Consider the following 24,965-nt stretch of genomic DNA (forward strand, 5'->3'; position numbering starts at 1 on the left):
GGTACCACCCCCCAGGGGGCGTTCAGAGGACGGCAGGGGGCGCTGGCGGACATTTTTACAAAAGGGGGGCGCCGGGATACCTTTGGGTGCGTTTGGTCGAAGGTAAACTTTACACCTTAAATGCACAACAATGCCAGTTGAGACTTTGAGCAACTTGGTAAAACTGTATTGTGTAACATTAAATCATGCTTGACTGCAACGTTATCGATGGCAGCTCTTCTTCTATTCAGTGTTTGTTAGCTTCTGGTAGCTAAAATCACGATACCCTCCCTCACTGTGTATCCCTCTGAAAAATGATACCCATTTAAATAAAGAAATAAAGAAATCCCTCCATGGTTGATACCACGACAGAGAGCGTTCATATTATAGCGTTAACACCGGAGCTGTAAGTGGTCCGGTATGAAACGGGGGTGATAGAACAACACAACACTTTTAAATTTCAATAATCAGAATGCAGAAATTGTTTCCGTTGTTTTAAAAGGTTTATGTCAGTCTGCCTTTTCCCCATCGATACGGTTCCCGACCGCCCTGCACCATACGCTTAAAAAAAAAAAGATTAAAAAAATTACACGCACATTGTGCAAAACTCTGAAACAGGAGAAGCGGGTCATAAAAGGGAGCGACGAACTAGACGTGAATTATGGCATAAAAACAGAGAATCCAACGCTGAACAGTGAAAAATCAACACATGATGTGAAACACATGACGATTAGGCGGCGCAGCAGGTGATGAGATTACTGATGATGAGTGTCAATAAACGATAAAATAAATCTAGCAACAGGAAAACAACTAAAATGGACATGGCAATAAACCAAGAGAGGATAATACTAATCGAATGAAACTAAATAGAAATGAATGAAGAACAAAATGCAAGAGTAAACCAAGAAACTAAAGTAAATACAGAGGAATAAACTGGTATGGCAAGACCTTTCGAGCAATAATTAATACAGAGACTGCATGGCAAGAATAAACAGACACTATTTCCAGATAAAAGGTAAAATAATATTGTTGAAGTGCCATGGGTTTGTTGAGACCACAACTGAGAATAAATATATCTTACAGACCATAACAGTAAAGAACTGAACACTTATTTATGTTTTTAATAAGATTTGATATATTTCTTCAATATTATTTTTCATGTCAGTGTTAATGTCATGAGGCTGACGACTCCATGACACTTTCAATTTGACTCATTAGGATTTGATTAAGAGGCAGATTTGTTCTTTGTAATTTCTGTCCAGTAAAACTATTAATCTATAAATCAATAGACAGGTCTATATAAAGATATAATCCATGTTTCTGTATCATATCTGTATGGCATTAAAAGGATCTGGAACTTTTGTTTTTCCACTGACGGCTCTGGTTTGAACAATAAATGCCATGTGGGTGAAGTTTTATGGATGATGCTCTGATGTCCCATTCTCCTGAAGGCAGCACAGAGCTGCACAACCAGAAACTGACAAACACTGAAGAGAAGAAGAGCTATGATTAATGTAGTTATAGTTCTATCCATGTTTTAATGTTGCAGAGCTCAGTCGTTTGCAAATAGTTCAAAGTTTAAACTGGCATGTTGAACATTTTTTATCTGGTCATTTTGTGGAATATTTAACAACTAGAAAATGGCACAAGAATATTTTTTTCCACTCTGATTGGCTGCTGTTAGGCCTACCAAGTTTAACTTGAATGTTCATTGCATTTTTCGTAGACGCCTGTATTATTTTTATATTATTATATGTATTATTTTTGATGATAAATACAGAAACAAGCATAAAAATCAAAACATCTAAAATGGTGATAGTTATATTAATGATAAAATAATGGTCAGTGCAAAGTAGCCTGCAAATTCTTTGGTGGGGGGCGGTGAGGGACCTGGATAAAGGCTGGGGGGCGCTGGCCCAAAAAAGGTTGAGAAACACTGTTTTAGACTGTAGTTTCCACGTCCAGTGCGGTGACAAAGGTGCATTTAACATATTTTTACCTATGGCGCCCTGCGCTATTACTAGTAATGTGTAAAAGGCCAAAAAATCTTACATGGAAAAAAAAGACAATTCTTACCTCTTAACATATGAAGTACATTTATTTAGTGGGAGGAACGTTAAGAAATAACTTCAACAAAATTATAGTTGGTCTACTTAAAATTTTTTGCTGGTTTACTTATTGGTACATTTTTAAAACACAAACTCAATAATATTCCAAAATTCAACTATTTTGTGAGAAATTCCTCTTGCATAACTTCAAGATTTTGTCTGAAGTTATAATCTGTATGTTTGCAAGAATTATGACTTTTTCTTAGATTATTTAAGACTTGCTGACACTACGTCATCATCTTTTATTTTCAGAATCAGGGCGTCACTTGTCTTCTCAGTCCATCTCCAAGTCCTCCAGCTCAGTGTCGTTGTACAGTGCTGGTTCCGAGGGCACCGCCATCTTCGGCCAATCAAACCGAGTTTCTGCCTCCTCTTCCAGTAACGACTTGGCATCTTCTTTGCCAACAAACCTGCAGGTGGATGGACTTGAAAGTTTTAATCCTTTCCTTCCCATTAGCCTCCTTCAGTAAGTATTGAATAGCATATAAATATAGATGAACTGAATTTGGTTTAATATTTGCTTCAGGAGTTTGCACAAAATTGGTTGATCAGTAAATTGTAAGAAAACAAGCACCACACTTAGGGTTTCCGTTGTTACTGATCACTGCAGACCAGAATCGTTTGGGAGCAGCTGCTATTCTGAGGTCCAGGGAATGGGTGAGTTAGACTAGGTTGTGCTGTTGATTTCAAGAGATTAAGAGGCTGTACCTGCTCTGTCTTTAACCAAGGCTGCAGCTGTATCTGCTTGTTGTTCTAACCCAGAAAAACTGACTGTAATGGCAGCGTTTTTTTTTTTTTCTCAGTTAAGGCAAACTATAAGAGTTTTGACGCTGATTCAATGTCCTAAAAGTCACTCCAGGGGAATGTTTGATCTTTCTAGCAGGAGTAGACTCAATGTAAGTGTTGCCCTTTTTGGGATTTCTGAGCTTAATCACGTTTTGAGACAATAATAAAAATAAAAAAATAGCTTAACTAAAATGTCAACTATTTGTAGTGAAACCACCGTCGATTATTTCATTTTTAGGCATCTTTAAAATGGAGAAGCAGATGAAATTAAACATCAAGTACAGGGCACACATGAAGATTCAAAGCTTCCACTTTGTTGTTACTGCATATACTATATTCTCACCTCCTCCAGGCACGTGTTGCTAACTCGGTTCCCTACACTTACGGGCCTGGATAGCGCCCCCCCTTTGCTGTCCCCGTGCTTCAGCTTTGCGAGCGCTGCTGCGTGTGATGCCTTCACAGAGCAGCAGACCAGCTTCATGGAGCCTGGTCCCTGCAGCACGCAGGCCAGAAGCAGCCTGGGTAAGAGCAAGTCCAGGGAGTAGGGATAGTGGGGTCAACATCGATCTATATTAAGAAAGTTATCCTGATGTAACGTTACCGATGCACAGTTTTGCATGTAGGATCCGGCTTTGTATTATGTTCTATCCTATAATGAGGTGTAAAGCAGATTAGAATAGACTAACAGAATAATGTCTTTTGCATGGTCTTAAATGTTTGGTCACTGGTCACAGCAAATCTGCTGCTCAAAACAGCATGTGTTTTGATCCGCTATTGACACATAAAGGCATGCATACGCCGACATGCTTGAATGGCACATTTTTGTCATCGTCAGTTATGTTGTGGTCATTTTGAACTATTTTAGAAAAGACTGAAAACTTCTCTGCTTCAAATCTTAAAGGGCATATATTATCACTTTTAATGTTTTTTGCACTGTTAATTGTGTGAAGAGTTTGTAGCTCATGACAGTTGTGCGACTTTTTGAAAAAGAAGTCAAAAGAAGAAATAAAGGAAACCAAAAATCAACCGAGCATGCAGACAAAAGTTGACTAAAAAATGAGATTATTTACTAATAGCATTGTGTTACGTCCGCACGAGACAACAGCAGTGATAACAGAGTAGATCACTTGATTCCCAGTTAATATGATAAATTTAAAAACGTCAGTTTGCCCATTTTAAACAAGACAGGTAAAATGTTGTCTGACAGCCATAACTTGGAGACCTAGCAGACCAACACACTGTCCATGGATTTAAAAGCAGGTGGCTTGATCTGCTTGTAATTTACCTCAGCAATTGCTGCTTGTGATAAATAAAAATTCATAAACACTAAAATTATGGCACCGTTCAGATAACTTGTGCTCCGGTTCTGACCAGCAAAGCCGCTCTGATGCGTAAAACATGGCCGCCACAACTGAAGGTAGTCAAAACTCTCTATCTTGTACAAATAATTAAACCGTGTTTTGAACCTTTTGGTGAAAATGTAATGTATCTGTCAAAACAATGATATGAAACATGAGCTGTCACACCATTTGTGTTGATGTTGCAGTTAGTTAAAATTGAAACGTAATTGTTTAGAGAGGGCAATTAAGCATTTAATTTGATAACAAAACTGCGTAAAAATGTGGATTTGCTTACCTAAAAACCTTACTCTCTCAAGTATTTGGTCAATTGTCTCAGTGGATCGCTACTGACTGCCTGGAAATCCTATCATCATCATCATTAACTATCCCTCAGCTTTAGGTTATTTTCTGGGTTGAAACTTTGTCTCTACACCCTGGTAATATTTGCCCTTCAAGATGGGACAGAATCAACAGACAAGGTGATTTTTAGTTTGAATTATCAAGGAAAAAGCTTACCTGGAAAGCACTTTAAAAATGTCATTCTTTGTGAACTACCACAATTCGTTTAAATACATGGAAATGTGCAAATTAAAGTATCACAATCTATTTCAAACTCTGGGTAATGGTGTACATTTCGAACTGGAGCTGTGGGCTTGGTTTGTTTCTTGCTTTTTGTGTACTTTGTTTTATTTTCTCCTCAATCACCAGAGCGGACACAAATGTTTGTCACCAGTCGTTTGGTAGAAATGGGATTCACTATGAGACATATCTACTGGGCCATGGAGGCAGCAGGTACTGCTCTTGGAGTGTATTTGTTGCCAGTTTTTTTTTTTGTTGCTTCATGTGCTTTGATTTTTACATTCCGTGTTCATTGTGTGTTGATATATCCCCAAAAATGTTTGATAGACCACTTATTTCAGAGGCTCTTGTTACATGAATACCACTTCTTTTTGCACCAACTTAAACCACATGCTATATTTCTCTGAGCAGACTCAAGTCTGTCAGACTTTTAGCATGGTCCTCTGATGATAGTAACTAGAAACTTTCTTGATGCATCTTCTTTTTGGAACTTTGACATTTCAACCTCCACGTGGTCCTTCCAAGATGTAGCAGGCGACTTGGACAATCAAACAATCGAGGTCTTGGCAAGTTGGATGCTAGAGCACCCGCTGACTGATGACCAGCAGGCAGCTGAGTCACCAAGACTGGAGGGAGCGGCTGAAACCCCATCGCCTGATGGGCCAGAGACGGTGCAATGTCCTGAGAGGCCCACCAACCAAACAAGTGAAAGGTGAGAAATTAGAGAACTTCTTAGAAATGAACGCTACTTATAAGTTGTAAAACGAGGGATCAAAGTCAAAAAGATAGATTCACAAGATATTCATGAAACTTTTAGCTTCAAATGTCCTTGTGTGCATTATTTCTGTAGCCACGGATTCAAGTCAGGCTGTGTTTTTGTTTTGTTTTGTTAAAGTTTAAAAAAAAAAAAGTAAATGAATGGTGAACATATCACAATTTCTTGAGTTACTTTTTTGACGTTACAGTCTGTTTTTTTTCCCATGCTTGATTATTGTATGAACATGTAAGTTTAATGTAAGAGCCTCCAAGAGGTCAAATAATTATTTAGATGAACTGAGCAGAAAATGGTCACTTTATCTATTCGAATCTTTCGACATGTCCAGGTGAGTGAATGTTCATCGGTGCATGCAGGGCATCTGCAGAGTGTAACATTAGATTAACTAGCGTTATTACTGGGTCACTGCTGTGACATTTGTGTGGCATTTAAATACATTTCCTGGCTGTGGTACCAATGTGAAGGACATATTTTCTCTCCAAGCTGCCACACTTTTTGACATTTGCGTCAGCCCGCCTTGGCTAGAAATCAAATTGCATCTGCTACAGTAGCTGACAGAAAGGAAAAGCTGAAGCGTTGTTCACCCACAGTTATGCATCTTTGTAGACAGCAAGGCAGCTGCTCCACTAATGTGTGGTCCAGTCACCTACACATGTTGGTATCCTATTGGTGTGTTTTGTTTCCAGCCTGTTACCAGGGCTTGACTGGATAGAGAGGGAAAACTTCTTGGACGTCCACCTCACTAGGAACAGACCTCCTCCTGCACGGCGACGGCGGTCAGGACCTACGCAGAGGACCTCTTTCCGAAGACCAGGTTAAAATTTCAGCACAGTCACAAGGACGTGCATGTTAAATCTAAAATGAAAACTCGGTTGTTTCAATTACTGTGCACTTTAATCTGAAACAATCTCGTTTTTAGACTTGCCGTCACCCAGCCCATTGCCACAACTCCATACAACAGTAGGTGATTGGCCAGAGCATGTGGAGTTCCGTCCTTTCTCTACGGAGGAGGAGTCAGAGCTGAGTTACATGGATGACCCGTACCACGAAGAAGCTTACGAGGACCTGCTCACCCCGTCATTCTTCAGTTTGGAGAGAGATACGCTTCAGATTGTGGAGGTGTCATAAACCCGTTCCTGCCACTTGGCCAATATCTAAATTTCACAATTCTAGTGAATACGTTTAAAAACCTCAGATGTTTTCAAATTGCTTTCCCATCAGGCTGGAGAAGAGCACAGTCAGATGGTGAAATGCGAGCTGTGCAACACCTTCACCCTGCAATTTAACAATCACATAAAGCGACGGCATCCGGGCTGCGGGCAAAGTGCTGCCCGCAAAGGCTACGACAGCACTGGAGCTTACGTGGATGTTTGGTTCAAAGGGGAGTGTGGCTCCAATTTCCCCTTCTACCTCCTCTGCAGCTCCTGCAGAGAAAAGTATCTGACTGCTAACGCAAGCGATCCAAATTCAAAATACGAAAGGTTAAGGAAGCGGTCGGCGCATGAGAAAACCACACATATTCTTGTTCTCACATTTTCTGATCTTCACTGTTGTATTCTCCTTCCGCTGCAGGATCAAAGGTCTGACGTCTGATTTGATTGGTCAATTGGACAACACTTCAGACGGTGAGGAGGATCCATCCCCGCTCAAAAAACAATGCACTTAAACGAGGCAATCAGTGTACCAATCGTAAAAAAAAAAAATTATCTGATGCCCCCGTTTTCTCAGATGAATGGGAGATGAGCCACCAAGTTGAGGATGACCCGGATAAACTGACGGGATTGGAGGATTTTGGGCTCCTGCTGAGACCTCTGGGGCTGACTGAGAAAAAGCTGGTCCCTGATCCAATTGTCTTTACTGAACCGGATCCTCTTGGAGCTCTTGTTTACAGCTCATCCAGTCCCACAAGGGTAGCCTCTAAAGGTATTATAAATGTTGTCGTTGTCGTTGAGAGTTGCCTGCAAATGTGACGTTTTGGTCAACCAGCTGCATAAAGTTTTAGCTCTTCTGCAAAGAACAATGGGCAGAAAGTTTAGCCTCTAAATGTGCAAAGCTGGTAGAGACGTACACCAAATTACTTGTAGATGTACTCGGTACAAACATTTGCTCCAACAAGTATTGACTCAGGCAAGATGAATACAGATGTACAACACGCTTTTCATATCTTTTATTTCCAAAACATTCCACTAAAATATAGTAAAATTTGCTATTTTAACATGATAAAATGTGGCAAGTAGTATGACGATGGGTTTCTCTGTTAGGTACTGAAGCTGTAGATCAGAAAACATCTCTGAGCCTTGGGCAGCAGGCTGTATCTTTGAGGGACTCGCATGACCGACTAAAAGCTCTACGAAGAGTCACGTCCACAGCGCAGATTCTCCTCGCATACAGCATGGTGATGAGGGCGCTGTCTCAGACCGCCTCAAGGTACAATATCAGCACAGTTGTATTTCATCACTTTTTAAAATTTTTATTTAACATTTAGTTTATCTGCTGTATTTCCATCTCACTTTGCAAGCGTGTCGATGTGCAGCCAGTCTAACGGGCTGGAGTCCTTGGGACTGGCGGACATCCGGATCCTGGTGCGTCTAATGACTTTGGCTGCGGGGGGCAGGGCGCACGCCTGCGTGGACAATCCGCCCGGCGTGAGGGGAATGGTGACGGAGCGCCACAGGTCCACCTGCTTCAGCTTCCTCACCTCAGCCATCGGCAACGTGGTTTCCCACAGCCCCGCTGCTTACAGGCAGCTGGTGGAGATATGCACTCAGGTTGGCTTGCTCTGTCAATGTCATAGATGGTAATCCATTTTTAACCTAAGCTTTTATTAACATTTGTGAGTTTTCTACATTTGTAGTTTTCAAATGAACTTTTGCAAGTGACAGAGAAGGTGTAAAACTTTGCAAACCTGCAAACCTACTAGAATCCCTTTAAGCCATCAGTTTGTCCTTCTTGATGCACGCAAAACAGTCATAAATCTTTAGGGACGACGATAAAATTTGGTGCAGTGACAACTATTGCTTTTGTAATGATGAGCTCCAGTTGCTAAACCTGGAGAGGGTGTCCACATGCCCTTAAAAAGTCTAAAGTTCTTAAGGTCTTAAAATGTCTTAAATTCATTTTTAAACGTCAGCTGCCCTTAAATATGTTAATCACAGGTCTTAAATGTTGTCGTGGGAGGACTGTTTAAGGTAGTTTTTTTTTTTTTTTCAGGGGGCTTTTTTGTTTGAGTTGCATGGAAATATCTTGATTGCATTCTCTTGAGATGGTTGAAACTGGCTGTTAATATACACTACTAGATAGTTAGCAAGCTTTGTTTGCCCCTATCATAAGCACAAAGTCAAATTTTTTTGCAATGCTTGATTCTTATGCAGCAAGCTCCCCCCAACATCACCTGCAATTAGATTCAGGGTGTTATTAAAACGTCTTAAGTCTTAAATTTGAGTTAGCAGGATACCCTGCAAACAAAAGTTTAGAATTTTACTCTCACCAGTCTGACATTACTGCCTTCAGGACCTAATGGCCGCAGCTACCGGGGTGAACATCGGAGCCATCACAGAACCCCAGCAGAGAGCAACTTTAACAACTTCCACTCAAGCCGCCATGCAACAAAGGGACCTCGGTGACCAGACACCTCCAACGTTCCTGGTCACACAACATCTGGTGTCTCTGCTCACTGACAAGAACATCCACTCCTACAGCCTCGACAGAACGGAACACGAAGCTAATGGTGAGTAATAATTGTCTTCCTGATTATGTTTGGTAGTTAACGACAGTGTTATTCATCGTTTCTACATGTTATCAATTTGGCCTAGACGGAGGTACCCAAGGGATGGCTTCCTCATCTTTGCCTCCTTCTCCTTCGCCTCACCTAAGTGCCAGAATAGGCCCTCTGGAGCTAGCTAATGCCTTGGCAGCGTGTGTCCTTTCTGCACGACTTACCAGCAAACATCGACAGTGGGCAGCGCAGCAGCTGGTGAAGGCCTTGGCAGCTGCAGGGAAAGAGAGTCCAAATCGGCCCCAGACATACAGCGATCTGGCTGGTGATCTGCACAAGTGTCCTCTCAAGAGGCTTGAGGGACATTACAACAAGGTACACTCCAAATTTCTTTTCTTTTTGCTTTTCTCCTGATGAAGAGGACTTAGGGTTTGTTGTCTGTTTTGTAGTAACATTTATTTATTTTTTTTGTTAGCTGGACTGTATGATAGCTCCTAGTGATTAGAACAGTTCTAGTAGCTTTTAGACTGGAAGTATCTTTTCTTGTTGTTGAAACTGGAACCTTTTTTTTTTGTTTGTTTTGTTCTGTAAAGGTGGCGAGCTGTTCCTGGAGCAGTGACCAGGGTTTGCTTGCTACATGCTCTCAGGACAAGGTGGTACAGCTGTGGAAAGTCAACCAAAGCACTGTGGAGTTACAGACCACCTTCTCCTGCATTGTCAGGTTGTATCTGCTGCATCAGTTTTTAGTTTTGGAGCTAATACCAATTAGGACTCTCACTTTATATTATATTTTTGTAACATTGATGTTAAAGCTAATTACTCACTCGACAAAAACAAAAAGCATACGTTGAAAAAAGTACATTTACAGACCTTGGGGCATAAGGTCCGTTACGAATGTGTTATTAAGTACATTTTTAAATTAGCATAAAGTATTGATCATAATTTATTTCGATCTTAGATTTAGATCTTATTGCTCTTTAGAAAGCCCTAATTTATCCTGGAAACCCTAGATAAACATTTGGCATTATCTGTCAGTTGTTGCCACCAACTGGCATCTAGTGTTGTATGTACAGTCATGGCCAAAAGTTTTGAGAATGATTCAAATGTTAATATTTACAAAGTCTATTGCTTCAGTTTTTATAATGGCAATTTGCATATACTCCAGAATGTTATAAAGAGTGATCAGCTTAACAGCAATTAATTGCAAAGTCAATATTTGCCTAGAAAATGAACTTTATCCCCCAAAACACATTTCAACCTCATTGCAGCCTTAAAAGGACCAGCTAACATTGTTTCAGTGATTGCTCCATTAACACAGGTGTGAGTGTTGATGAGGACAGGGCTGGAGATCAATCTGTCATGATTAAGTAAGAATGACACCACTGGACACTTTAAAAAGAGGCTGGTGCTTGGCATCATTGTTTCTCTTCTGTGAACCATGGTTATCTCTAAAGAAACACGTGCAGTCATCATTGCACTGCACAAAAATGGCCTAACAGGGAAGAGTATCGCAGCTAGAAAGATTGCACCTCCGTCAACAATCTATCGCATCATCAAGAACTTCAAGGAGAGAGGTTCCATTGTTGCCAAAAAGACTCCAGGGCGCCCAAGAAAGACCAGCAAGCGCCAGGACCGTCTCTTAAAAGTGTTTCAGCTGCGGGATCGGGCTACCAGCAGTGCAGAGCTTGCTCAGGAATGGCAGCAGGCAGGTGTGAGTGCATCCGCACGCACTGTGAGGCGGAGACTCTTGGAGCAAGGCCTGGTCTCAAGGAGGGCAGCAAAGAAGCCACTTCTCTCCAGGAAAAACATCAGGGACAGACTGATATTCTGCAAAAGGTACAGGGAGTGGACTCCTGAGGACTGGGGTAAAGTCATTTTCTCTGATGAATTCCCTTTCCGATTGTTTGGGACATCTGGAAAATGGCTTGTTCAGAGAGCGCTACCACCAGTCTTGTCTCATGCCAACTGTAAAGCATCCTGAAACCATTCATGTGTGGGGTTGCTTCTCAGCCAAGGGAGTCGGCTCTCTCACAGTCTGGCCTAAAAACACAGCCATGAATAAAGAATGGTACTAGAATGTCCTCCGAGAGCAACTTCTCCCCCCCGTCCAAGAGCAGTTTGGTGATGAACAATGCCCTTTCCAGCATGATGGAGCACCTTGCCATAAAGTAAAGGTGATAACTAACTGGCTCAGGGAACAAAACAGAGATTTTGGGTCCATGGTCTGGAAACTCCCCAGATCTTAATCCCATTGAAAACTTGTGGTCAATCATCAATAGACGGGTAGACAAACAAAAACCTAGGAATTCTGACAAAATGCAAGCATTGATTTTGCAAGAATGGACTGCTATCAGTCAGGATTTGGTCCAGAAGTTGATTGAGAGCATGCCAGGGAGAATTGCAGAGGTTCTGAAGAAGAGGGGTCAACACTGCAAATATTGACTTACTGCATTAACTCATTCTAGCCGTCAATAAAAGCTTTTGTTACTCATAATATGATTGCCATTGTATTTCTGCATGTGATGAAAACATCTGACATACACACACGAATACCAGAGGGCAGCAGATCATGTGAAAATATAATATTTGTGTTATTCTCAAAACTTTTGGCCATGACTGTATATAGTTATTAATTAAGGGTTCTTGCATTTCGGATATTTTGCAGTAAGACGGAGAGATCGAGCTCTGAGCGAGCCGGCAGATGCCAACACATGTCTCCTGTGTTTTGGAGTACTGGGGGAAACTTTTTGGCTGCCCCTGAGAACAAGCACATTAACATCATGAATATCAGAGGTCAGTGGGTTTGTCAGGTGATATTGAAGGCTGAAAGTTGGTGTAAACTGCTGGATTTTTTTTTTATATGTGTGTGAGACCCCGCCTAGTTAAACGAATGCCTTAAATAGGGTATTGATCACAAAAACCTTAACCCCTCATGGAATGGAGCATGGTGTAGCTAAATATCACATTTTACTGGAGTTCAATTCATTTACGGAAATTATTTTGCGCAGAAATATTTTGACGTTACAAAAAACGATTGAAATTATTTCAACACGCAGTGTAGTTGCAACTTAAAATAAATGATTTCTCTCACACTTCAGGATCTCTCTGCCATGTGGAAGATCAGAGCTCTCGGGTCACGGCTCTTTGCTGGGCTCAGAGCTTCAATCTGTGGTTGCTGGACCAGTCTGCAGCCTGCAAGAACAGGCCTGCTGAGAGTCTGCTGGTGGGACGGCTGGATGGCTCCCTCTGCTGGCTGCAAGTCACAATGCAAGATCTGGATCTGCTTGTGAAGAGGACTGAACTGGCTCACTGCCACAGACAAGAGGGTGAGGAGAAAGTCGCACGCACAGTTTAGAAAGCAAGCTTGGATAAAACGAAGTGCAGAATTGTATTTGCTTCATTCTAAGTTGGGAATACAAATAGCTTTTGATGTAATTCTATTAACAAGCAGATTTGGTTTGTGAGCAGTTCTTTTCTTTTCTTATTTTTTATTTATATTTTGAGCAAACACTTTTGATTTCTGTTTCCAATAGATTCTAACGAGCTTTGACTTGCAGTTACCAATTTCTCTTTTGAACTGGAATATAAGACCGATATTTCAAATAGCTTGTATCATTCTCCCGCTGTGAGCAGTTTTCTGGGCGCATCTCTAGACTCTAAATGTCTCGGTTTGTCTGACATATCCAAAAATATTTTTTCACCTAGACTGATGTTCTTGTTTTTTTTATAGCCCCCAACTGTGTGGCCTGGCACTCAGAAGACAAGCCTTTCGCTGTGGGCTATCCCAGTGGGAAGATCCTGCTGGGCACCACGGAGAGCTATGAGAACACACAGCCTGTAGTGTTGTCTCTCTTCCAGGTTCGCATTGTTAACGTACTACATTATCAAAAAGATTTACTTAAATCTATTCTATTAAACATGTCAGATACCTGGAAATAAGTGTAAAAACTCAGAGGTTTATTTTTTTTATTTGATAGACAAAATGTTTATTAAATAAAACACATACTATACATGGAAAATTTCAGACAGAAAACAAACCTAACTTTCATACCCAATTAATTCTACTTTACATGCTGTGAAGGCTTTTTGTGCTGCATATGTACTTTTCCCCCTCTATCTTATGCCTTTGACATGCCACCTCTTCTGTCCTTTACCATATAGGACACAGTGAGTTGCCTGAAATGGGACCCCACTGGTCACTTGCTGCTGTGTTTGGGGAGATCAGAGGTGGTGAAGGTCCTGGGACGCTCCGGGGGAACCTGGGTGACCCTGCACTCTCTGTATCATACCAGCACTGTTAACACTGCAGAGTGGTGCCCCCTTGCTGGCAGAGCACCCAGCCCCAAACTCATGATGGCTGTGTGAGTTCATTCAATAATCTGCAATTTTTTGCTAAGAAAAGAAAAAAAACCCAGCTAAAACTGCTCAAAATTAGGACAGTCGTATCTTATTTAGACACAGACGGCATATTAATGAGGGATTTCATCCTTTCTTTTCTCTTTTCTGTAGAGGGTGCCAGAACGGGCCGGTGTATGTTTGGACTCTGCCACAGGGGGGTACATCTGTATCTTTGCCAAACATACTGAACAGCCCGCAGAGCCAGGATCAAAGCTTCGAGGTCAAGGTCAGTTTGATGGAGATTTTCTTGCAGCCTCTGTGCTTTAAAACCCATCAGTCATCGCTATGAGCTCTTGACTGCTTACCAACAATGGACTGGAAGTGACTGATACTCATATGATTTACAATAGACCCAAATTTGCTTTTCTTTTTGCAGCAGGATAGCGCAAAGTGTGCCTTTGTACTTAATGGGCACATCACTGCGGTGAAGTCCCTTTCATTCTGTTCCAGCGGCCTGGCGCTGGTTTCTGGAGGGATTGGAGGGCTGCTCAACATCTGGTCTCTGCAGGTAAATGAGCTCTGCTGCTGCAATTCCTTAAAATCAGGCCAAAGTACCATATAATATCCAACATGGGAATTCATTATGTGATGGTCTCATCTCAGAACCTTCTTGTCTACAGGATGGTTCAGTGTTGCAGACTGTTACAGGACTCGGCTCTGTCGTCAGCACTACATGGATACCAAATTTGGGTGTAGCTGCTTGCTTTGGTAGATCAAAGGTAATTTATATCGATCGTAGCTTGAATGTGTTTTTATTTGCGTCTTCCTTTTCACTATTTTTATTAGATAGAATTACCATAAATATCTTAGGGTTTGTGATTTTAACGTGGAAAAAATGGCGTGGAGGAATGAATACTTCTGTAAGGAACCGTGTTTTTGTTTAAACTGCTCTCGTCGCGCTTCCAGGACGTTTTGTTGATCTGCTGCACCCCCGACTGGATCGGAGAGAACCACGTGCTGGCGTCCTGTCGGATGGTTCTCAGGAGCCAGAACGTCTTGGGCCTGAACCGGGCGCCGTGTTTGGCCGTCTTCTTAGAGAGGCTGCCGCTGCTGCTGCAGGAGCAGTACAGCTACGAGAGGGTCATTACTGAAACCTCGTCCTGGAGTTGGATTTGTATTCACAGCTTGTTATCTGTGACGTAATTTGTGGTGTTTCTTGTAAACGCAGAGCCACCTGGCAGCCGGAGATCAGCTTGTCCACAGCGCCTTCCTGCAGAACCTGGCCTCCCTGGCTGTTGGTCTGTCCTTAGAGAAACACCTGTGCTCCTCGCCACGGCCTCCACACCACGCCTACCCTGACGCTCAGTCCTGCGTGTCAGAGTGGAGCTGGCTGCTCACTTATGCCACCACTGTCCGTAGCGCAGAGGCTATCGCCAGCGGCACTGCCTTCCCTGAATCCTTCATAGTTTCTGGGCTTCTGGAAGTCCAAGACTCGAACATCGTCAAGGCAGTGGTGAGTTCTGATGTTAACTTGCTTAAAAAAAATTATTTTTCTATTGCTAATATCCTAGCACTATTACTTTCAGGACAACAGCATGTGGAGCTTCAAAATGGATGAACAGCTGATGTCATGGGCCACCAGCAGACCAGAGGTTGTTGTTTTTTGTTTTTATCTGATTTTTTTTCTCTCCATTTGCAACAGAATATTTTGAACTATTAAACAGCCTCTGATTGTCCACATGACCTTCTCTGTTTTTCAGGACTGGCAGGAAGGAGGTAAGAGTGAGGTGTACCTGTGGGGTAATGGACGCTACGGACAACTAGCAGGAATGGGAACCAACCTCACAATGCCTACAGTAGCTCCCTCCCTGTTACAGACACAGCAGGTATCTGCTGCGTGACTCAAGACGTAGTTTTCATTTCTATTTATTTCCTGCTGTTTTCTTATGTTTGTGTCCTTTGTTTGTTACCAGGTTGTTTGTGGTCAGAACTGCACTTTTCTGGTCCAGACCAACGGGACTGTCCTGGCTGTTGGCGAGGGACAATATGGTCGACTTGGCCAGGGGAACTCTGATGATCTTTACGTCCCCACTATTATCTCTGCTTTTCAAGGTAGGTACAATGCTTATCTTAAGAACCCTGGCCTGAAGCTGCTTTGGTATTTTTCTGCATAGCACAAAGATGGAGCGTTTAGTTCGGTTTTATTTTTAAACCAAAACCTGACTGTCGTGTGTTGATGCAGGATATGTGGTGACTCAACTGGTGACCTCCTGTGGCTCGGACGGACACTCGATGGCCCTGACTGAAACTGGAGAGGTGTTCAGTTGGGGAGACGGAGATTTTGGGAAGCTGGGCCATGGCAACAGTGAAAGACAGAGGAGACCCAGACAGATCGAGGCTCTGCAGGGAGAGGAGATCGTCCAGGTAAACACGGCTGGAGCTCACGCTGTTGGAAGAGAATTCCGGTTACAGAAGGAGCTTTGAGGTTTGTCTGTATTTGATTTGTAAAATATAAAGCAAAAATAATGTTGAGTTATTTACATGTAATAATATTAATTCTAATGATAATCAGAGCAAATCATAAAGCCTAGAAATTCAAAACGTCTTTATATGGACTTGCATTTTCCAACCTTATCAGGAAAACCCAACTTTTGCATGTTGTTGTTGCATACCCAAAGCCCCAAATGTTGGTGTTAGAAATAATTTTTATACAAGTAACTTTGTAAGGCAAGAAATACAAAAAATACATAAAGAGGAGATTGAACAGATTCTTATAGGAAAATAGTTTGATAGACTGCACACTCTGCAGACATATTCACTTTCCACAATGAGACCAAAACTAGATGCGGCTCCCAGAATAAAACATTATGAACAAACTGAACAACAGTCTTTAGACTGGGAGCAGAAATAAATACTCTGTTGGTTCTTTGCCTGTTGGTTTAATATGCACCATTCCCTGGGAGAAGGATATCCAGAAAGAGAACAGAAATGTTAGAAAGGCTAATCAAAACACGTGGCGAATATTAATTTACTGAGGCTCTTATTGCCAAAGTTTTGAAAACGCTAATCCTTTGTTTGGCCAGCTTGCTTGTGGCTTCAGACACTCCGCCGTGGTCACAGCAGATGGGAAGCTGTTCACCTTCGGCAGTGGTGAATCGGGGCGCCTGGGTCTAAGGTCGACGTCTAACAAGATGCTGCCTGAGAGGGTCGCTGCGCTTGAGGGATATCATGTAGGACAGGTAGGAAATGAATGTGATTCAGTTTAAATTGTGGCTTTAACCCCCCTTTTGTAGAAAATAAATAAATAAAAGTGTGTTTTCTTTTCTCAGGTGTCGTGCGGCCTCAACCACACATTAGTGGTGTCTTTGGATGGAACCGTCGTTTGGGCATTTGGAGACGGGGATTATGGCAAACTTGGAACCGGTTCCTCCACCGCTAAATACTATCCTCAGGTATGTTAGCACTCCCATAGCAAAACAATGTTCCAGAACCGACTTAAAATTGTATTTTACGATTACGAGACTGGAAAGACGCGAGGAGTTGCAGAAAGTTACTTTTTGGTTTTACTTTGCCAGAGATGAAATATCGTCTGTGTTTCTTTTATGGTTAGAAAGTGGAGCAGCTTTGCAACAAGGGGATCAAGAAAGTCTGCTGTGGGACCCAGTTCTCTGTGGCGCTGAGCTGCAATGGACATGTTTACACATTTGGACAAGGTATGTCTGACTGCTAGAGCAAATCTGTGTTTTAGAAAGTGGACAATTTTATTTTTTATTTTTTAATTTAACAAAGCTGAAACGATGTTTGTGGCCATTTTTCTTTCTAGCTGGGAGAATAAATGTTTCGCGTGAAGGTTTTAAGGCACACTACTTAAAATATATAAGTACATTTTCTGATTCTGCAGCCATGGGTGCCGTCACCCCCTTTTATTATTGCGCCTCATACTTTGCAATGATACTGCAACAAATCACTTTGGAACTGTTTTGTTGTCCTGACGAAATTTCAAGTGTGCTAGCAGGAAAGGAAATGCATTCTGTCTTTTTTTTTTCTTTTTTTCTGTTGATTCTGCAGAGCGTCTGATTGGTCTGCCCGACCCCATGCTGAAGAATAAATCCACGCCGCAGGTGGTGCCGTCTCTGGAGGGGCTCTTTGTAGAAGACGTCGCTGTGGGCTGTGAGCACGTGCTGGCTCTGACCTCCACTGGAGATGTTTACGCGTGGGGCTGCAACAGTGAGGGACAGGTACCGAGCGCGTTCTGATGTTTCGATGCATTTCCCACATTCGGGACTTGTGCGATTGCGTTGCTTCTCTGTTCGTACCAGCTCGGTCTTGGACACTCTAATCAAGTGAAGGAGCCAACGCTCGTAACCACTCTGCAGGGCAAAAACATAAGGCAGATCTCTGCTGGCCGCTGCCACAGTGCTGCATGGACAACCCCTTCTGTCTTGATAAAAAACTCAGGTATAGTCCTACTTTTTCTGCTCGCAAACGCTTTCTGATCTACGAAAGGAAAAGGAAGCGTGACCCCCGTGTGTTATCTTCTCTGGCAGGTGGCTCTGGACATCTGCAGCTTGGCCTTCCCCAGTCAGTTCCTCCGCAGTACAACACTCTGAAGGACTGTAGCCTTGATGTCCTCTGCATGCGCCTCAGGGTGCTCTACCACTTCTCTGATCTCATGTATAAGTCCTGGAGGCTGCTCAATCTGGACACCAAGAGTCAGGTACGTTAAATCCCTTTGCTGTGCTTCTCAAGCACAGACATGTTTTCTGTGTAAAAGAAAAAAGGGGAACTTTTTTTTTTCCATTAGCAAAATCTCACACGGATCTCACAGATTTTAAAGAAATCAAACCTTTTAATTAAGTTATTCAGTACATTTTTTTTTTAGATATTGCTACCCCTGCAGTTAGTGCTTTACGTCAACCCCTCTTTATCTGTACTCCAGCACTCACTTAAATATTTTGCAAGGTTAAAGGCTACAGAAAGGTATCCCGGTGTTTCACTTTGCACAGTTTCTCCACATCGCCCAAAACACTGAGTCCTCGTTTACGCTCTCCTTACTTTAGCACATACACAGATTTTCTATAACATTTAGGCCATGAATGGAGGTTCGTTTTGTGTTTGAATCTTTTTGGTGTTTGACATTTTCCTGTATGCTTTGGGTGTTCTGTCTGAAAAACCTAATCACGGCCCAGTTTCAGTTTACCAGCATAGTCTGCAACAATTAATTTTTTATTTAAAGAGCAACATTATGTAAAATTGACTTCTTTTTTTTTTAGCTTTACATCATGTGATGATGTTATTCTCTCATCAAATACATACCTGGAGTGTTACTTTAGGTTTTTTAGGGTGCTGTCAGTGCTTGCTGTCACAAAGCTCTGTTTATTTTCATGAAGCTCCTTCTTGGAGCTGCAGCCCCCAGTCTAGCTGCTGCCTCACACAGCATCCCTTCCCCAGACAGCTCCACCAGACTAGCGGCAGCAGCAATTAGCAAACACTCGGTGGAACTGCTAGCCTGCTGAGCTCATCATACAAACTTCTTCTCAGTCAAACACTCCTAAAAAAAATGGCTGTTAACGAGGAGGAGGATTGTTGCGTGTCGGAAAGCGTAGGAGCTTCTCATAAAAACAGAGGCCTCTTTAAGGCAAGGTGATGTTACATTTAAGTTATGTTTGATCGTTGAATTCATTAAGCAGTGTTCTCTAACAAGGTTGCCATGGAAGAGAAGCATTCTTTGTTTTACTTCACTCCTGCCTGAAGTTCTGAAAAACTCAATATGATCTCATCAGATCAAAGCGCTAAAAATCCCAGAAGAGTTTAGCAAACTCCACGTTTGCATTTCATTTCGGGGGTTTTTCTGGGTGTCACTCATAAACAGCTGGTTTGCATGCAGACGGTGCACAGCAGCTGTTATGGAGACTTGGTGTCCTCAAGATGTCACTCTTTGCTGCAGGCCTTTGCAGATGTACTTTTTTTTTCCCCCTCAGTGTGCATGGCGGAAAGTTAAACTCTGCCGCTCGTCCAGCCATGTTTGGCACAATTCCAGTTTAAAACTTTTTTTATTGTTTGCGCTGCAACCAGCGTGTTTAGGTGAGTCAAGGTGGTGTTTTATAATTTTTATTTTCTCACATATCCAGATCAAATCACATCTACTTTACTTGTATCACTAAGCGAAATAGGTCTCTATGTCAGCCTGTATGCAGACAAGCAGAAAGTCGTGGATGTGTACTTATAAGTTTCTTGAAACCTCAGTCAACGAAACAAAGGAATGGATACATTTAAACGGATACTTCAGTCACGATTATCTCAAAAAAACAATTGTGCCACAGATGAGTTTTAATGATGTTCCCTCCTGAATAAAAAAACCCAAAAAACTAGATTCTTGTTACTGCACTGAGAATCAAATTATGTTAGGACGCTGTGCCAACAAATTAGTCCACTGCTGAATGTTGCGATTCTCTTTTCTTACTGTAATGCACCGTTCTGCTTTTATTTTACCTGTCTTTGCCTTGCTTTTTTTCCAGATCTCCGCTTCACGCTATACTTCGGGGGCAACAGCCATCATCCGGGGTGAACTCAGAGGTCTGTTGTCCCCCAAGGTCAACACTCTGCCTCTTGTGCGCTCAATCGGCAGGACCATGACCCAGGGCAAAACATATGGGCCGCAAATCACAGTGAAACGGATTTCCACAAGGTAATGACCGTGTTGTAAAGTCCAGTGGCTAAACCGGAATGTCTTTAGGGGTTTTTTTCTTTTCTGGAACAAAGACGCATGGGTGCCCTAATGGCATGCTGCGTTTTCAGCTGGCCAACCATGTCCGACGTCCTAAAGGAATTTTAGGACGTTTATTTGGGGTGTTGATTGTTTTACTTGAATTATTTCATCGCGTTTGCTTCAAACCCAATCTCATTCCCTCCCCACAGAGGACGATCAAGCAAGCCCATCTTTGTGCAGATCGCAAAGCAGGTGGTGAACCTGAACCCTCTGGAGCTGCGGCTGCCGTCCCGAGCCTGGAAGGTGAAACTGGTTGGGGAGGGGGCCGACGATGCCGGCGGAGTGTTTGATGACACCATCACTGAGATGTGCCAGGTAGGTGAGAACCGCGCAAGTCTGAAAGCTTCAGAGCCGATAAATTATGTACTTCCTGTAAGGTAATAGTGTAATGCACTTTTTTTTTTTTTTTTTTTACTAGGAGCTGCAGTCTGGTGTGGTGGACCTCCTGATTCATACTCCCAACAGCTTTGCAGATGTGGGCTGCAACACTGACAGGTGAAATTCTAACAAGTTTTACTCTTAAAGCAGAATATCTCATCGTCAGAAATGACCTCACCGCTAGCAATGACTCCAAACCCTCGCAGGTTCTTGCTTAACCCAGGGGCTCACTCGGAGGATCACATGGTACAGTTTCGCTTCCTGGGTATCCTGATGGCCGTGGCCATCCGCACCAAGAAGCCTCTGGATTTACATCTGGCTCCGTGGGTGTGGAAGCAGCTATGTTGCATGCCGCTGTCAGGAGCCGACCTGGAGGAGGTGGACCTCCTCACCTACCGCACCCTCCAAGGCATTCTTCACCTGGAAAACAGTGGAATCACAGCGGACAACTTCCACGTGGTGCGAAGATGTTAAAGCCAAATGCTTCACAGAGATTATTTGTCATCGTCTTTGTCATTTCCTTTCAACCGATTCCTTTTCTGTCTCAACTCTTCCTTCCGTAGATGATCCCTCTAGATTCATTCATGGCCCACAGCGCAGATGGAAGGCTGGTGCCGGTGGTCCCTCGAGGTCAAAACATCTCCCTGACATTTTCCAACCGCACTGAATATGTAGAGAGAGCTCTGGACTACAGATTGCATGAAATGGATTCACAGGTTTGGGAGTCATAAGTGTGTCAAATTGATTAGGAGGTTTGGAAGCCTTAAAAAAATAAATCAACGAGCCTGTTCTGTGTGGTGCAATTCGTCAGGAAATATGGAAGAAGAAGAAGAATCAGTGAATAACATTTACGATTTTGATCCTGCAAATAATTAACAGAAATTTCTGAAAATGAGTCTCAGGTTTGGAGGCTGTTTCCTAGAAACATGTGCTGTTGCTAAATGTGCTCCAATCAAGTACCAGGTGAAATCATCTAAACCCTGATATGTTTTTCTTTTTTTAGTTCTTGATTTTAAATCCACAAAACATTTCAGAGTTGCACTTTAACATGTTTCGAAGAAAAATATTTGAATGTTTACTTTTGACTAAAAAACTTTAAAGCTGCCATAAATAATGTTGTGACCATCTCTGCCTGCAGCTACACGATAGTTTTGTCCTCAAAGCCAAGTTTGTTCCTTTCTGTCCAGGTGGACGCGGTCAGAGAGGGCATGTCCACCATCATCCCCGTCCCTCTGCTCTCTTTGCTGACCGCCCAGCAGCTGGAGCAGCTGGTCTGCGGCCTGCCGGAGGTGTCCGTTGAGATGCTGAAGAAACTCGTGCGCTACCGGGACATCACGGAGAGCCACCAGCTGATCCGCTGGTTCTGGCAGAGCTTGAAGGAGTTCACCAACGAGGAGCGGGTGCTCTTCCTGCGGTTTGTTTCCGGCAGGTCCCGGCTGCCTTCCAACCTGGCCGACATCTCGCAGAAGTTCCAAATCATCAAGGTCGACAGGGTGAGGCGTCGCTTTGTCCACCGATTTATTCGAAATGGCAAAAATAAACCTCAGCGTGTATTTGCTTCTCTTTCTTTCCAACGTCAGCCCATCAACGGACTCCCTACCGCGCAGACCTGCTTCTTCCTGCTCCGCCTGCCCCCCTATACAAGCCAGGCCGTCCTCGCCGAGCGCCTGCGCTACTCGATCCACAACTGCACTTCCATCGACATGGACAACTACATGCTGACCCACAACACGGAGCCAGCGGAGAGCTCAGACACAGAGGAGTAAAGCTGAAGACCACAGGGTCGTGAATGTATCTTCTCCAACGCCATGCACATTATGCACTGAACACGGACTTTTATTTGCCAAACTTGTATGGTAGCGTACTGTTTATATGTTGGTCTATTTAAGGAGATAAGCATTTTGACTTTTCAAACTGTGCACAGTGTTGTAATTCTGGCAGTGCTACTACAGGGATAAGAATTAGACTTTTAATATAGGCAACTGAGCCACAATAAGACAAGTATAATGTGCCTGTTTGTTTGAGATTATGTAAAAATGTGATGGTTTACCACACTGACTGTTGTCATTATTATTTATTAAAATGAAGAGTGTTTAAATAAGGACTTCTTTGTAGTTTATTTAAAAAATTTCAATAACTGTCATCATTTTGAAACATTGCTGCACAAGAGTATTCATCCCCTTTGTACTTTATCCTTTATCACATAAGTTCAAAATCCGGTGAATGGAAAACACTACATGTGGTGATTAACTAACACTGCACATGATGCTGAACACACCATACCATCTGTGAAACACGGTGGTGGCAGCATTATGCTGTGGGATTGTCTTTAACGAGCAGAAACGCGTCAGCCTGGTCAGAGTTGAAGTGAAGATGGATGGAGCTAAACGCAGGGCAATCAGTTTGATGTCTGAGCCAAATTCACAAATGCGCCTGAATTCATACACAGAGAAGAAGCCATACATTAAGAAAGATATGTAACTTAAATGCCTTGCTGAAGGGCACATCAACTCAAGTGAAGAGGCCGCAAATGCTCTCCGATTGCAAAACAGCTAGTCTTCCTGCTGAGTCTCAGTCTACAATTGGACGGTTTCCATCAAAGCAGTCAAAGTCTGGAGTTTATGATGCGACAAAACGAGGAAATGTTTAAGGGGTCCGAATACGTCTGCAAAGCTCTTCCTGTCCAAACTTCTGATTTACATTGAGTACACAGTTTTTGTGAGGTTCCAGGTTCTTCTGGTGAATTTTATTGTTAAGCCCCTGAAATCTTACTGGTCTTATATTGGTAACGCACCTGTACGTCATTAGACCATCCCAAAGCAAAACAGGTCAAACTAAACAACTAAATCCAAACAAAGAAACATGGATAAGATTATTAATCTAATTTACAAGCTAATCCACCTAACTAAGTGGTCTGCCAAATAAAACATTTAATACAGGGCAACTTAAAAGGTTGCTTTAAAGAAGAGAAGAAAGAAAACGATGCAAAACAAACTCCCTCCATTTGGTAAAACCCAATCGGTGACGTCATACGCCTATTTAAGCAGGAAATGCTGGCTGGACCCTTCCTACACACCTGGTCAGGCTGTAGCATTTATCTGAAAGGACAAGTAAAAAGAAAGTGAGTAAAAAGAAAAACCAAAAATTTGCTGTGAATGTACTTTGAACCAAACATAAACACTCATATTCATCCAATGGTTCGGAAGTGTTATCGTTAACTAAAACTGCAACGTAATGCTACCGCAAACAAACCCGGGATAAAGAGTGAAGCAAAGTTCCAACAGCAATGTTTAAATTGAAGCATCGTGACAAACTACGGGAAGATTAAGGGACAAGTGGTAAACACAAACCGAACCTCTTTGTCGCAATGCACAATATGTACTATATGCAGTGGTGGGAATTGTACTTGAGTACAATTTTCGTGTATCTGTACTTGAGTAGATTTAATAATGTGTACTTTCCACTTTTACTCCACTACATTTTACAGTAAGTATCTGTACTTTCTACTTCACTACATTTCTACAAAACTGTCGCGTTACTCGTTACATCCAAGTCGCGTTGTTTTTTTCCCGTTAAAATGTGAAGTTCAGGGATTTAAGGTGGCGCCGTAAAATCCGAACAATAACGTGACTTAGTGTCTGTTGTCACCCATCGGCTCCACCTTTACTCGCACGCGGAGCTCCAAGATATGCGCAGTGGTTTCCTCTGAGCGTCAGTAATATAATAGCGCTGCATAAATCATAAGATATGGTGACATGTAAAATGAGCAGCGCTTCGCTTTCACAGACGGTGGGACTTTGTCCAATTTTTAACGTCACTTGGAAGGAAAGCTTAAAGAAAGGTAAGCAACGTGGACGTGATGCTAGCAAAGCTAGCTGTATTGACTGAGACACATGTTGCATCTGCGATGACTGACATGTCGCAGATATGGGACAACGCCAAAGTGCAATATTGTAATATGACATTTATGGACGATCCGATTCTTCTGGACGGATCTTGACTAAGGTCCTATAGTGCTGAAGCCTCACTGAGAGCCGTTCTTTGTTCTTGTAATGCTCTGCGTACACTGCAGTAGCTATTTTATTTCATTAAAATATCTTTATATTTAATTGGTGAATAAATAAAGCAAGAACGTAGGAACGCAGAGCATGCTCATTGCTCTTTGTTTTCATCACCTGTCATGGTGGCAGACGTTGCA

At 42.5% G+C, this 24,965-nt stretch overlaps 1 protein-coding gene across 10 annotated transcripts in view; it reads left to right on the forward strand.

Moving 5' to 3' along the window:
- LOC103473888 (putative E3 ubiquitin-protein ligase HERC1) overlaps positions 1-22,871 on the forward strand; it is a 50,078-nt gene extending 27,207 nt beyond the window's left edge. For 6 of the 10 annotated variants that reach the window (XM_081613172.1, XM_017307851.2, XM_017307856.2 and 3 more), the window contains exons 41-80: positions 2,340-2,553; positions 3,226-3,395; positions 4,922-5,005; positions 5,318-5,504; positions 6,254-6,381; positions 6,487-6,686; positions 6,789-7,048; positions 7,140-7,192; positions 7,296-7,490; positions 7,829-7,994; positions 8,086-8,335; positions 9,078-9,294; positions 9,380-9,657; positions 9,876-10,003; positions 11,948-12,075; positions 12,381-12,608; positions 13,013-13,140; positions 13,444-13,643; positions 13,792-13,906; positions 14,057-14,188; positions 14,301-14,399; positions 14,587-14,760; positions 14,849-15,133; positions 15,207-15,272; positions 15,381-15,506; positions 15,594-15,732; positions 15,863-16,044; positions 16,704-16,859; positions 16,950-17,072; positions 17,231-17,333; positions 17,689-17,858; positions 17,940-18,078; positions 18,168-18,337; positions 20,139-20,308; positions 20,539-20,704; positions 20,808-20,884; positions 20,974-21,226; positions 21,331-21,483; positions 21,955-22,260; positions 22,348-22,871. In XM_081613172.1, the coding sequence (XP_081469298.1) occupies positions 2,340-2,553; positions 3,226-3,395; positions 4,922-5,005; positions 5,318-5,504; positions 6,254-6,381; positions 6,487-6,686; positions 6,789-7,048; positions 7,140-7,192; positions 7,296-7,490; positions 7,829-7,994; positions 8,086-8,335; positions 9,078-9,294; positions 9,380-9,657; positions 9,876-10,003; positions 11,948-12,075; positions 12,381-12,608; positions 13,013-13,140; positions 13,444-13,643; positions 13,792-13,906; positions 14,057-14,188; positions 14,301-14,399; positions 14,587-14,760; positions 14,849-15,133; positions 15,207-15,272; positions 15,381-15,506; positions 15,594-15,732; positions 15,863-16,044; positions 16,704-16,859; positions 16,950-17,072; positions 17,231-17,333; positions 17,689-17,858; positions 17,940-18,078; positions 18,168-18,337; positions 20,139-20,308; positions 20,539-20,704; positions 20,808-20,884; positions 20,974-21,226; positions 21,331-21,483; positions 21,955-22,260; positions 22,348-22,533 (6,704 nt within the window). In that variant the 3' untranslated portion in view covers positions 22,534-22,871. Of the gene's footprint in view, positions 1-2,339; positions 2,554-2,697; positions 2,745-3,225; positions 3,396-4,921; positions 5,006-5,317; positions 5,505-6,253; positions 6,382-6,486; positions 6,687-6,788; positions 7,049-7,139; positions 7,193-7,295; positions 7,491-7,828; positions 7,995-8,085; positions 8,336-9,077; positions 9,295-9,379; positions 9,658-9,875; positions 10,004-11,947; positions 12,076-12,380; positions 12,609-13,012; positions 13,141-13,443; positions 13,644-13,791; positions 13,907-14,056; positions 14,189-14,300; positions 14,400-14,586; positions 14,761-14,848; positions 15,134-15,206; positions 15,273-15,380; positions 15,507-15,593; positions 15,733-15,862; positions 16,045-16,703; positions 16,860-16,949; positions 17,073-17,230; positions 17,334-17,688; positions 17,859-17,939; positions 18,079-18,167; positions 18,338-20,138; positions 20,309-20,538; positions 20,705-20,807; positions 20,885-20,973; positions 21,227-21,330; positions 21,484-21,954; positions 22,261-22,347 lie in introns of all 10 variants that reach the window. The other 4 variants (XM_017307855.2, XM_081613173.1, XM_017307858.2 and 1 more) reach the window with 3 other exon arrangements.
- Positions 22,872-24,965: the final 2,094 nt, after the last annotated feature.

Source organism: Poecilia reticulata, chromosome 12, assembly GCF_904066995.2.
Source record: "Poecilia reticulata chromosome 12, P_reticulata-male-v2, whole genome shotgun sequence".
Lineage (NCBI taxonomy): Eukaryota > Metazoa > Chordata > Actinopteri > Cyprinodontiformes > Poeciliidae > Poecilia > Poecilia reticulata.